This window comes from Gymnodraco acuticeps, unplaced genomic scaffold (assembly GCF_902827175.1).
Source record: "Gymnodraco acuticeps unplaced genomic scaffold, fGymAcu1.1, whole genome shotgun sequence".
NCBI classification, from domain to species: domain Eukaryota; kingdom Metazoa; phylum Chordata; class Actinopteri; order Perciformes; family Bathydraconidae; genus Gymnodraco; species Gymnodraco acuticeps.
In genome coordinates this window covers 392,643-406,150 of record NW_022991680.1, presented here as the reverse complement: position 1 = coordinate 406,150, position 13,508 = coordinate 392,643, and the positions used below count along the sequence as shown (strand labels likewise).

Genomic DNA, 13,508 nt, shown 5'->3' with positions numbered 1-13,508 from the left:
CACAGTTATGGACCCGCTGTTGGTCACAGGAAATGACTGTGATCAACCGTCTGGTATGAGGGGTCAAACACATGGCGATAGATGTGCATCTTCTTTGTTGCCATGCATTGAATGTCTGAGTAAAAGTTCATTTTTACCGCAGTCAGCCAGTAAACTAGTTAGCTCACTGTACTGTGAACGGGCCAATGAGCTAAGTGGTATTCACTTAACAAGCGTGCTAATCAAATGGCTGTCAGTACAGTAAATGGACAGAAAACTGGTCAATTAATGAACCAGCAGGTCAACTGCTAATCTCTTCCTCCATGAAGAGCAAGTGAGAAACAAACAGCATTTCCGCAACACAAATGAAACCTTTTAAGATTTTTAGAAAGCCAGAAAACAACTAATAACAAAATGGTGGTTAGTTTTTGCAAACAGTGTGCACCTGTTTAATTTGGACCAAAGATCTGAAGTCTTTTCATGAATGTCAAATATGTACGCTACCTCAGATGAAAACTCCAGGGAATGTGTTTCAGGTTTACAGTTTATCGTGAGAAAACAGAAGGAGAACTGGAGAGCTACGATGTTTCCAGAGTCTCGAAGTATGACAGATTAGCACATTAAGACAGACGGAGTTAAACTGTCACTTCGATGTATAGTCAACACAGATGGCTGCTGGGCCGGCCAAGCTGTTCCAAGGAACTCACTGTGTGTGGATGTGTGTGTGTGTAAACAAGTGTGTGTTGTGGTTGTTGTTGTCTAACTCTATCACCACCTTTCTCCCTCTCTCCCATCTGCATCTCGGTATTTCCACCAACGTTCTGCTTTTTTCTTGTCATGTCAGTGATTGGCAGAGCAGTTCAAGACGGAAAGAAAAAGAGACACAGATGGCCAATTATGCCTGCTAATGGGTATTTTGAATAAATGGGCAGTAAACTCAAAATGTAATTGATTTTTCATTTGAGGGCAAAATGGTTCAGCTAAGACTGGAACAAAACACTGCATTTTGCTTGAGCTTTGCCACACCTTTAATTCTTCAAAGGTGTCATGTAGAAGTTTTCTAGGCCTCATGTTTTTTTAATAACCCAAATAGATGTGGAAGCTCTTAAGGTAGGGACACACCAAGTTGACACCAAATAACTCACACAGACGGACCCGACTGTTGCGTCGCCTCGCGTCTCTGCGTCTTGGCCATGTGTCGCACTGGAACACACCGCAAAGACTTCAGCCGACGGCCAAGAAGCACGTACGAACTGCGCATGCGTGAGTGGCAATAACTCTCCTTACCAGCAGGCGTCGGTAGTGTGTATTCGTCATTCAAAAGAGGCAACAACCAGAAGACAGACTGTGTGATGACCGAGAGAAGAAGAACAGACTGCGTGATATAAACAAACAACAAATCGCGAGTGCGTTCCATTTCCACTCTACAGCGAGAAGCTCACGGGGCTTTCCCGAACCTGAGTCGAGAGCTGGAGTTCAATGGAATCTCAGATTTGCCTTCTTAATAGTTTGTTTGGGTCCCTCACTTCCGTTTCGCTTCTCATGCACTGATTCGCTAGCTGAACAGCCAATCAGAGTGATTTATTTGGCCGAAAGCCTCCCGATTCGACATGTAGAATCGGTAGGTTTTCAGCCAAAAAGGTGTCGGCACAGTAAAAAAAACACGACGGTGCGGGACACACCAATCTGAGTAGGGCGACAGGATGCTCATCGTCGGCCTGACATCCATCGACGGCCAAAATTGGCTTGGTGTGTCCGGGGCTTTAGTCAAATAACATGTCAGCAGCAATGCCAAATATGCTGTCATTCCAAACATTTGCTGGTTCCAGCTTTTCCACTGTGAAGATTCACTGAGTTACTACTGTTTTGTACCATTGTAAACAAAAAATATTCGAGTAATGGGTTGCTAAGCCGACAGAAAATGCAATGTCAAAATGTCCGAAAGATTATGCAGCGCTATTATAATTGTTTCTTGCCTTTTATGATCTAGAAAATGAGTCAATAAATATAAATACTTATCAATCATCAAGTTCATTTGTCAGTTCCTCCAATTTGTGCATTAAAAGGATCTTATAAAAGAATAAAAATAGGAACAAATATGTGTTCATTTGCATACATATCATTGGACTTTGCATATCCATGAATTGTTCCAGATTTTTTTATATCATTGTCTTCTTCTTATCGTGTCCACAAGGCAGTCAGTTACAGGGCTTGGTTAGATGTGGTTCAGCCACAGCTGATCTCCAGGTATGGTGTTTTCTCTTGGTGTTCTGTGGCTTACTTACAGCTGGTAGCGTAGCTGGTAGCGTAGCTGGTAGCGTAGCTGGTAGCGTAGCTGGTAGCGTAGCTTGCGGCTAGCGTAGCTTGTGGCTTGTAGCGTAGCTTGTGGCTATTTTGTAGCTTGTAACTGTTGCTTGTAGTGGTGATAGGATTAGCAGTATCTAGTCGATCTAGTTGATCTTGTCGATCTCGTCAATACTCCCAGGGCCGCGACGTGGACGCTCCTTTCATGACCCCTATATCATTGTGAATGTAATTTATGAATTGTCAATGTATAATTTCTGGCATGTTACGCAGTCAGTCAGTAAGACTATATGAAACACATGTCTTTGTTCTATAACGCACATTTTGTATGAATTGCAGTGTCACCTCCAGATGGTGTACATGGCAGACTGTAGTAGAGAAAACCAAGTAGGAGGAGGCCTGTAATAGACAGAGCTGTTGCTGCTGCAGCACACGGATAAGAGTCAGAGTCAGATAGTCCGTCACGACTTCAACTGGATCTCAGTTCCACCAAAACTGGTTGACTGAAGTAGTTCCAGAGTGTTTTGATTAATGATCTGACAAATGCTAAACTACTCCAGTCCTGAGTATTTATCTAAAAATATAATAGTTTCCTGAAAACTGAAAAAAGGTATCCTCCCCACGATTCGGTTCCACTTTGACAGGTTCTTCTTTGCCCATACTGCACCCTTCAGTCAAGTTTCAAGTCAATTGTATTGGTAATTATTTTCTGTAATCCTACTGACAAACAGATTAACAAACCAACATGCACACAAACCAAAAAACAAACCCAAAACTTATCCTACAATTCGAAGGAAATCACTTCCAGCAGATCGTGGGAGGCTGTGGCTCAGTGGTTTAGTGCGCTGATCTTTGAATCAGAGGATAGCAATATTGAGTCCCACTGCAGTCAGCATGTCGTTGTGTCCCTGAGACACTTCACCCCAAATTGCTCCTGTGGGGATTGCCCACAGTAATGAGTGTGTAAGTCGCTTTGGATAAAAGCGTCTAACAAGTGACATGTAATGTAATGTCATGTCATATTGATGGAATCTAGCCAATGTCTCCTTGATGCTCGCTGTGATTTCTATATGGTTCTCCATCAGTGCCAATGCACTCATTGTAGCCTACACACAGCATGTTTTTCTTTTTCAGAAAACACACTTCAGTCCAGGTCTGAATCGTTTTAAAAAGGAGGTAAAGAAAGAAGAGAGCCTGTATAGAGAAATGAAGGTCAGATCAGCAGCTCAGTATCAACGTACAGAGAGAGGACGGCTAGAGTGTAAGCACGTTGCTTCATGTTCATTGTGATATTTGAGGTAGGACATCTTTAAATATTTGGGTTTGGAACAAGGTGTCCAGGGTAGAAATGTGGTGTCATGACAGGAGAACCAGGCCTCTCTGCCAAGCTCTGCCTTCACCATAAAAACGTTGCTGTGTCTCTAAAAATAGCCTTAAGCCCTGAGGCAGGCCAGCTTGAGCAAGGCCGCCCAGCAGACACAGAAACACCGTGACACCCAACAACTCTGCTCCCCCTGCTCTGCTGAATCCAGGGCAACAAAGTCTGCTAACCTCCTCCAGATACTGCATGCTACAGTGCTGCAGATTAGCAATACGTTAGCATTTTGTCTTAGGCAAGGCAAGTTTATTTTCCTTTTCCACCTTTCTTGGGCCTGCTTACTCTGCCTCTTTTATGTTTACCCTGCTGTGTTTTTGTGTGGTTCTACTGTTTTAACCCTTATTACAAATATTGTAAGGTGACCTTGGGTGATATGAAAGGCGCCTCCAAATCAAATGTATTATTATTAGTATAAGTAGTAGCCTATTATTATTACACTCATAGGTTACAACATGTAATCTGTAGCTGTCACAGCCTCTTTGGTTTCGGGATTTCCCAAAGACTTTGGAATCTGGCTGCAGGGATTTGCTCACATTCAGCCTAATAAGCATTAGTGAGGTCCAACCCTGATGTTAGGTGATTGCATGGGGTGAGATCAGGTCTCTTTGCAGGCAAGTCAATTTCCTGCCAAACTGGGAAACCCTTGTCTTCATGTAGCTAGATTTGTGCCATATGTCATATTTGAAGAGGTTCCTTTACATACTTTTCTTTTTAACCCTCCTGTTGTCTTTGGGGTCAAATCTGACAGATGTATTACTTTCATAAATCATAACTTTTTTGTTTTACATTCGATTGCATTAAGGCTTTATGATATCCTTCACAGTAGACATTTGAACATATAAAATTGCTGATCACCACTTTCATTGAATTTTGGATGATTCAGTCAACTTTGTAACACCATGGTGTTCCCGGCCAAACAGAAAAGGAATTAGTGACCATCCGGATCAGATAAAACACACACACAAACACCCACATACTCTAGATGCGTCCCCCGCCCCCTTATGTGCCCATCCCCCATGTGAATCACACCTGGCACACACAAACACACAAACACACACACAGAACAATTTGATACAGTTCCCGCTCTTATGTGCCCATCCCCCCACATGGATCACACCTGGCACACGCAATACATGTTCAGTGTCTGTTCTTTGTATATTTACTGCAGTTTTTCATGTATACCAGTAGTCTGATACAATATGTACAGTTTGAAAGGGTGTTAAATTACATTTGGTGATGATTAATGGTTTTTGTGTTAATGTAATAATAGCAGTTAAAACAGGACCGGCCAAATTTGACCGCGAACACCAAAGTAAGGGGGGGGGGGGGGGGGGGGGGGGGCGAAGACAATAGGAAGGTTAAATATTGCTAGATAGATGTTTATTATAATTTGGCATATTGGTTAACAATATCATAATTTTCCAGAAAGGGAATCCAGATAATTGTTATGATTAGATTAGATGTACTTTATTGATCCAAATTTGAAGATTTTTGTTTTGTTTCAGCAGCACGTTAACAAGGCATAGCACGTGAGTTAATGGACAAAAATATGATACAATTTAAAATAGAAAAATAATCATAGACAGCAAACAACACAAACATAAATATCAACAGAAGAAATAAATATAAATATCTATAGTGTATCTAATTGAGAGATTGCCTTCACAGGGCTCTCACCTCTCATCATTGGCTGAGCCAGCAGTTAGCAGCTAACAACGCTAACAACATAGTGCTAACAGAGCTAACAGTGTTTATGAGGGAAACCTGGATTGTGGACATTACGCTTCCAAGACCTTGTTGTTGGTTGTGACGGCATTAAATACACAGAGAGTGTGAATGTATTCTCTGCTCAGGATAAATACAAATGTTTTATTGTCATGCTTTAGATTAAAAAATACTTCAACAAGCATTGTACAAAAGAAGAGGGAGCATTTCTATCTAGCTCGGTAATGCAGACTAATAAAAATCACAGATCTGACATCTACCTCCCCTCTGCTCTCAAGACTTCCTGCCTCCCATCAATTCTCAGTGATTCAGCTGCCTGTGTGACCTGAACCTAAACCCCGCCCGCCTGCAGTGACCCCAATGATGGCCCTGGCGCACCCACTCTATTCCTCACACCGTGCCTTCATACCTCGCTCTCATTTATCTTTTCTGCGGCACACACACACACACACACACACACACACACACACACACACACACACACACACACACACACACACACACACACACAGACACACACACACACGCAGACACACACACACACACACACACACACACACACACACACACACACACACACACACACACACACACACACACACACACACACACACACACACGCAGACACAGACACAGACACACAGACACAGGCAGCCAGCTGGCCAACTAACCGATCTCCCACTCAGGTTCAACACCTGATACGTATACTCAGTTACGGTTGATACAAGCTAGAGAGGGGGAACATGTCAACGTCTCGGTATGAGGACGCGGAGAAGAAAGAAACAAAAGCTCTCCGTCTCATCTGTCGGTCACAGAAAACATTTCTGTCAGCACTCTGTCATCCAACCCTTTACTCTTGTCCTTAATTTCGATGATCAAGCAACTGAAGCTTATAGTTGCAGAGACATTGTGCGGCTTCACATAGCGTAAATTACTCGGAAAAAGAGCATCATATAAAATGGAAAAGCGCAGTGATACGTTTAGCTTCGCCCTTCGCTCAGCCAGTGAAGCGTGAGACTCCTAATCTCCAGGTCACCAGTGCCTCTAAATTACAAATGCAACCCTGGTTACTTTAAATCATTACAAAGAGTCAGTTTATGGCATCCAACACGTGCCAAATTCTCCCTCAAACGACCTCATACTTCAGTCAGGGTCTAATACATTTATCTTAATCCTATCACACACTTATAGTAAGAAACATGTAATTCAATAAGTAACACGTGGCAATCCAGTGCAAAACATTTAAATAGTGAACGTACACCTGATTCATTCAGAAGTGGAATATGATACACGTGTGTGTGTGTGGGTGGATTGAATTAGAGCAATACAGGAATCTATTTTTCCTGGAAATGACAGTTGCACATTGCAAGCTCAACCTGTTTTACAGACGCATTGTGTTTTCTACGTTGATTACTAAAAGTTTAGAAATCTGTTGTGATTCATCTGTGAACGATTTTTTTGTTTTGTTTCTATTCTGAACAAAGGGAAAAGAGAAAAGAGGCCTCTGACTCAACAGAACCAACACTGCAAGTACATTGGTATTTTAGATTTCTGAAAATGCATAAAACTCCATATAGCTGCAGGTAATTCTTCTGCTTGACATCTTGCTGTCTGCACAGTTGAAAAAAGTTGCCCGCACATTCATTGTCCTCATGATTGTGGAGTTAGCATGCAAAACCTTCACATCCAGATTACAATGGGGAAAGTATATGCAGTGAGCTAGCATTTTAGCTAATGCTAATTGATAATCTACTTTTCTATATGTGAATTGTTTTAAGATGTAATGCAGCAACCTTACAGATTTGTTGTGAGTCACCTTAGTAGTAAGGCAAGGTAAGGCAAGGCAAGGCAAGTTTATTTATATAGCACTTTTCAACACAAGGCAATTCAAAGTGCTTTACAAAAAATGAAAGAGATTAAGAAAATGGCATTTAAAATCAGTCATTAAAAAGAAAAGCTAATAAAATAAACATTAAAAGAAAAAAGTACATGGATAAAAGTTTCAGTGCAGTCTAAGATATGAATAGTTCAATTAAAAGCAGCGACAAAAAGAAAAGTCTTCAGCCTGGATTTAAAAGTAGTCAGAGTTGCAGCGGACCTGCAGGTTTCTGGGAGTTTGTTCCAGATATTTGGAGCATAATAACTGAACGCTGCTTCTCCATGTTTAGTTCTGACTCTGGGGACAGAAAGCTGACCAGTCCCTGAAGACCTGAGAGATCTGGATGGTTCATCATTTAGCAGGAGGTCAGAAATGTATTTTGGGCCTAAACCATTCAGTGCTTTATAAACCAGCAGCAGTATTTTGAAATCTATTCTTTGACACACAGGAAGCCAGTGTAAAGACTTCAGAACAGGAGTGATGTGATCCACTTTCTTAGTGTTAGTGAGGACTCGAGCAGCGGCGTTCTGAATCAGCTGCAGCTTCCTAATAGATTTTTTAGTGAGACCTGTGAAGACACCATTGCAGTAGTCGAGTCTACTGAAGATAAAAGCATGGACACGTTTTTCTAAATCCTGCTGTGACATCTTTTAATCCTAGATATATTCTTTAGGTGATAGTAGGCTGATTTAGTAACTGTTTTAATGTGACTGTTGAAACTCAGGTCAGAGTCCATGACTACACCTACATTTCTGGCTTTATCTGTTGTTTTGAACATTGCAGGCTGAAGCTCAAGTTAAATACATCAGCAATCCCATTTAAATATTGCCAGAATACGAGGTATGAGAACTTGAAGTTGGATTAATAAATCCTTCTTCATTCACTCAATTATTTTACAGCCAATTAACAAGAAAATCAGAAACATAGAAACAGAGTAAAGCATTTCAAATGTAGAAATAGGTATACAGTCACAGTGTGTGCTGTTTATCATATAACACTAGACTAATGATTATAGATTCTGAATGGTTCATAATTAAGGATTGTCAAGTTTCTACAAGTGTCATCAAGTTGGTTTTCGTGACACACTGAAATATATTCATCCTGCATGTTACCATTAAAAATCACTTAGGAAAGATACAGTACTGGATTCAAAAAGCAAACTGTAGTCAGCGGTGTTGAAAAGTATGCAAAAACCACCAGGACCCCAGGTTACGTTTCTTTCATTTTAGAAACCTCACAACTGTTGCATTTTGCAGATGTTTATTATATGAAAAAAATGCGTCAGAAATATGTTTCCCCCTCATTTTCTGAAGAAAGACAGGAGAGCTCTTTTAACTGACATGTTGAGGGTTTGGTGACACACTGACAGTAACTGGCTACTTTTGACCCATCCATGGCATGCTCACAACTCTGTAAGATGTGCATGGGTGTGTGCAAATATGTGTGTATCGAAGGGTACACACATCCACTATCTCAGTAGTTTGATCAAACTTTGTTCGGCATAGTTAATCATTGCCTACAGCTCTCTTATAAACACACACACACACACACATACACCCACCATCTCTAGCAAACACACACACACACACACACACACACACACACACACACACACACACACACACACACCACACGTCCATCTCTCACACACACAGGCAGACTTTGTATTCAAGGGCCCTTCCTGCTGATGCCCTGCCCAGGAATGTACAGCTGACCCTGCTCTCACTTCTACAGCCCAGCTGATCCTGGACACACACACACACACACACACACACACACACACACACACACACACACACACACACACACGCACGCACGCACACACACACACACACACACACACACACACACACAAACACCCATACACACACACTATGGAGCATGCTCAGTTCTGGGATGCAATGCGCTGCTATCAGTTAACTACATTTCCAATAATGCACAGCGTTAAGTGTGACGGGAGCAAATTGATTTCCAATCCCACAGCTTCAAAAACAGTTATCTGGGTCGAAGGTTGAAGTAAAAACAGAAAGTCAGTATGACCTTTGTGAGTTTTTCTACACATTCAGCAAACAATAAAACAATGATATAATAAAAGTGACTCTGTGATCCATCATATCCATCTAACCTGCTGGTATTGTATAATATTACACTGATTTATTGTGTCTAAAGAGACAAGGTGCACCACATATTTCAAAATAATAACCCATAATATTAGCAGAGAGTAAATTATTATCCATTATCGGCTGACTGGTGTACCATTAAAGTGTAATTTACTGCGTTCATAAACAATAATCAGCTCTTCTAGGGGCACATTTCTCCAGTACACATTAAGTGATGTGTTTTATGTTAGTGGTTTTATAGAAACTAGAACTGTCAACTCAAAAGAAGATGTCACAGTAAAGGTCTTTTGATAGACCTGAGGATAATATAACACACGGTTGAACCAAAAATAGAGGGAACACCAACCAAAAAGAGCGGCTACAACCAAAATATGTTTTTCCTGCACTTCAGTTCACTCTTGGGAACAAACTTGAACTGATTTTCAGTAACGTTTAACACACTTGAAATTGAACTAGTGCAGCCTCTTTGAGTTTGAAATACTTTTTTCCAATCATGCTACTTTGAGTTTCGGTCTTAAATGTCTGCATTATTAGCAAAGATAGACGTGGGAAAAAGTGACATTATAATAAAGCCAGTGCTCTGCTTTCAACATTCTCATTGTGTCTAAGTCCTGACGATAACATTTTGTAATCCCTGCACTTTATTGGTCAAACATGTTCCTGTGAATCAGCTATTGTTGTTTATGAGTTACTGACATGCTGCAGAAGTCATAAATGTCCCTTCCACAGTATATCTAATGGATTAATTGAGGCTAACTATATCTGTGCAGAGGGTTCCTGACAACACCTCACAGTTTATTGCAGGCTGAAAGCTACTTACTGTGATTACTAACTTTTAAAGCAGCAGCGGTAAAGACCGTCTTCAGTCACACGGCTACAGACGGATCTATTGGTTTCCACTTTCATTAAAAGGCCTTCAATGATCAGAGCAGTCACATGTTTGCCCCGGAGCCCAAAGTGCTTTGACCCTTCAGACAGACTTTAAAGTAGAGACAAACAGGGTGAGGCTAATCACTGTGCTAATCCACCGTCACCTGGAGGCTAGGCTGCTCTACTGCAGCTCGGTGGGAAAAAGTGAAAGTTCGGAGGAAACATTTCAAGTTGAGAAGACAAGCATTCTTGTAATAGTCTCCACCAAAGAAGTCACTTTTTTCGCTTCAGTTTGTGGACCTATGAGCAGGATAATAAACAATTGGTCCTATTTTACGAAACTTGGTGAAAGGATGTAGCATGGTTCAAGAAAGAACCCATCATATTTTGGAGCAACCGATTCACAGTGTGAATACAAAACCTATTTTGCCCTTCTGTTGACACTAAAAGGAATCACATTTGGCCTTAGCAGAGCTCCACGCTCTCCTAGAGCCCTTCTAGTTAACTAAAACTTCACATTACATGTCATTTGTTAGACACTTTTATCCAAAGCGACTTACTTCAGTACTATGGACAATCCCCACAGGAGCAATTTGGGGTGAAGTGTCTCAGGGACACAACGACATGCTGACTGCAGTGGGACTCGAACTTGGTAGCCCCTGTTTCAAAGTCCAGCACACTATCCACTGAGCCACAGCCACCCCTTCAAATCCATGTTAGCATAGAATAGCTAACCAACCAAGAACCACCAGAACCAGAACATATTGTCTCTTTTTTTCACACCACTTATTACATTTTTCACATGTATAGATTATGTGATACTAGTGATGTTATAAATAGTAGCTTTAATTAGCTGTAGCTTGGTCAGCATACATTTCCTTAAATATAGGTCAATAAAATCTAAAACTAACTAAGGATTATTTTATCATTCTGATATGCATTCTGCTGAGCATCTCAAAAATATTTTTCTAATGGTAGACATCACCCTTGTCATCTGTCAATAAACAATAAAAAGGATGGAGACAGTGTTGCCCATCAGTGTGAAAACCCCAACTTTGTTACAAGTCAGTGCTAGGGATATATTAAGTGTATTTATTAAATGATTACCTAACAATCTATTTTAAAAGGGTGTGTCCGCACAGGTGAATCAGCACAAGGACCAAACTAAAGGGCCAACCTTGGCAATCATGCCCAAACATGTACCAGCTGGTTAGACAAACCCTTTGCAATTGTTCCACCTTAACTCCGAAATACACAATCACCCGCAGTGAGTCAACAATGTTATGCAACTGCTTGAAGGCTACAATGTTTAAATGCAACTTGAAGGCTCAAACCTGTGTCAATTAATCAATTTTTAAATCGATCGCCAAATATTTTCTGAATTGCAACTCTTCAAAATATTATTTTTGGAAAATACATTTTAGGCTTATGCAAACAATGTTAGGACCTTGGACTCTAGAAAATGTGTTGGACAGTTTTAAATCAATAAATAATCAATATAACTGTTGGTTGTAGCCCAAGAGTAAAGATTAGGTGTTCATCAGTGAAATTGCTAATGCTGGTTATCAGAAATATTAGCAGAAATGAAATTAATCCAAAATAGAGGAATACATAGTAAGTAAACATAACAAGAGGGACACTGCAGTGTTTTCTGTTACTGTGCAACTTTAAAATCCATCAAACAATCAATATTCAATAACATCAATCGGTCAGCCATGCAGACCTGCCGGTCAAAGTGCACTTCTTTATCAAGGAAGATGTGCACCACTGCAACTTGTCTCCAGCATCTTCTCTACCAACTATCACATATACAACAGATCTGGAGCTGCATTCAGGATACTGTTGCTTGCTTTCTGCTCCATAACATCCTGATATTTGATTCACTTTTGAGTACTGGCACATGAGCATACTGAGTTGAAGCAGAAATCATTTAAAGGCACAAGTAGGGCTCATGCAGTGTAGCATAGAGGCAGTGCACCTGGCTGCTACCCAGGCGTGTGTGTGTGTGTGTGTGTGTGTGTGTGTGTGTGTGTGTGTGTGTGTGTGTGTGTGTGTGTGTGTGTGTGTGTGTGTGTGTGTGTGTGTGTGTGTGTTTCAGAAGAGGCTGCTGGCCCTTTAAAAGCTAAGATGGTGTCCTACAAGCTGCAGCTTCTGCCTTCCGTTTCCTTCCTGCCTCTCAGAGATCACAGAGCATTTCAAATTGAACCCGAACTAAACTCGCACACAGAGAGAAACACACACAGCGGGGACAGAAGACAGGTTTCCGTGTAACCTATGGAGATGACAGTGCTCTGAACATGATGTTATAATGCATTGTTACAAAACTCTTCCACTAATTGCAAAATAAACTGCCTACCTGCGAGAATACACATGTAATTACACACTGACATTCATATGTGGCACATGTTGAGCTGACAACTGCTTCCACACAGATGTATTTGTTTAATTTTTTTTGTATTCATTGACCAGGGCAAAGTCAATAACGTGCACTTACTTTCTTGTTACGGGTCTCCGTGTGCATCTCGGTTGCCGGAGCGGTGCAGCGGCGGAGGGGTGGAGCAGCAGGAGGGGGTCGGTCGGGGCTTTTGGGTGTAGCTCTATCTGAATAAGAGCTGTGATAGGGAGAGAGCAGGGTTTTGGGGGGGGGATTAGTTTCCACCTTAACAGTAAATGTGGGATATATAGATACACGCTCCCTCTTCTTGTGCGCTCTTTTCAGTTCATATCCGCAGCGTCGAAGGCTCCCTTTGCTCCCCCCAAAAAACAGCCAGTCTCTCGGTGTGTCTCTCCCTCTCTCTGACGGCGTGTTGTTGCCGTGCATTCAAGGGCTGGGCTCTCTCTCTCTGCCTTTTCCTCCTCCGCCTCTCCCTGCTTGTGACCCCACCCTGCGTCCCCACCCCTCATCTCTCTGTCAGTCAGGAGCTGCGCAGCCCTGCAGCCCTGCAGAGGAGCTGAGAGGAGGCTGCTGGCGACCCGACACCGGCTGCAGGCAGGCGGGCAGACGAGGGGACGAGCAGCCGCTGCAGAACCGCGCAGATAATGCATAGGGAATTGTAATTGCATGCAAAACAGCACAGGATCTCATCCATATCTGTTAAAGCCATGTTGCTAGTTTATTGCTCAGAGATGGTGGAGAGAGAAGCACCCATGTCACCTTACTGACGTCACCCAGCAGGCTAATTGAGGACACTTGAGCTGGGTGGGGAGGGTGGAGCGGTGTAGTCAGTATACCCAGCCAGGCTTTGCAGCATTA

The 13,508-nt window shown here is 41.9% G+C and overlaps 1 protein-coding gene across 4 annotated transcripts in view; it reads right to left on the bottom strand.

Moving 5' to 3' along the window:
* Nucleotides 1-13,238, bottom strand: part of klf8 (Kruppel-like factor 8) — a 79,159-nt gene extending 65,921 nt beyond the window's left edge. For 2 of the 4 annotated variants that reach the window (XM_034198743.1, XM_034198745.1), the window contains exon 1: nt 12,750-13,234. In XM_034198743.1, the coding sequence (XP_034054634.1) occupies nt 12,750-13,076 (327 nt within the window). In that variant the 5' untranslated portion in view covers nt 13,077-13,234. Of the gene's footprint in view, nt 1-12,749 lie in introns of all 4 variants that reach the window. The other 2 variants (XM_034198746.1, XM_034198744.1) reach the window with 2 other exon arrangements.
* Between the last annotated feature and the right edge of the window lie 270 nt (nt 13,239-13,508).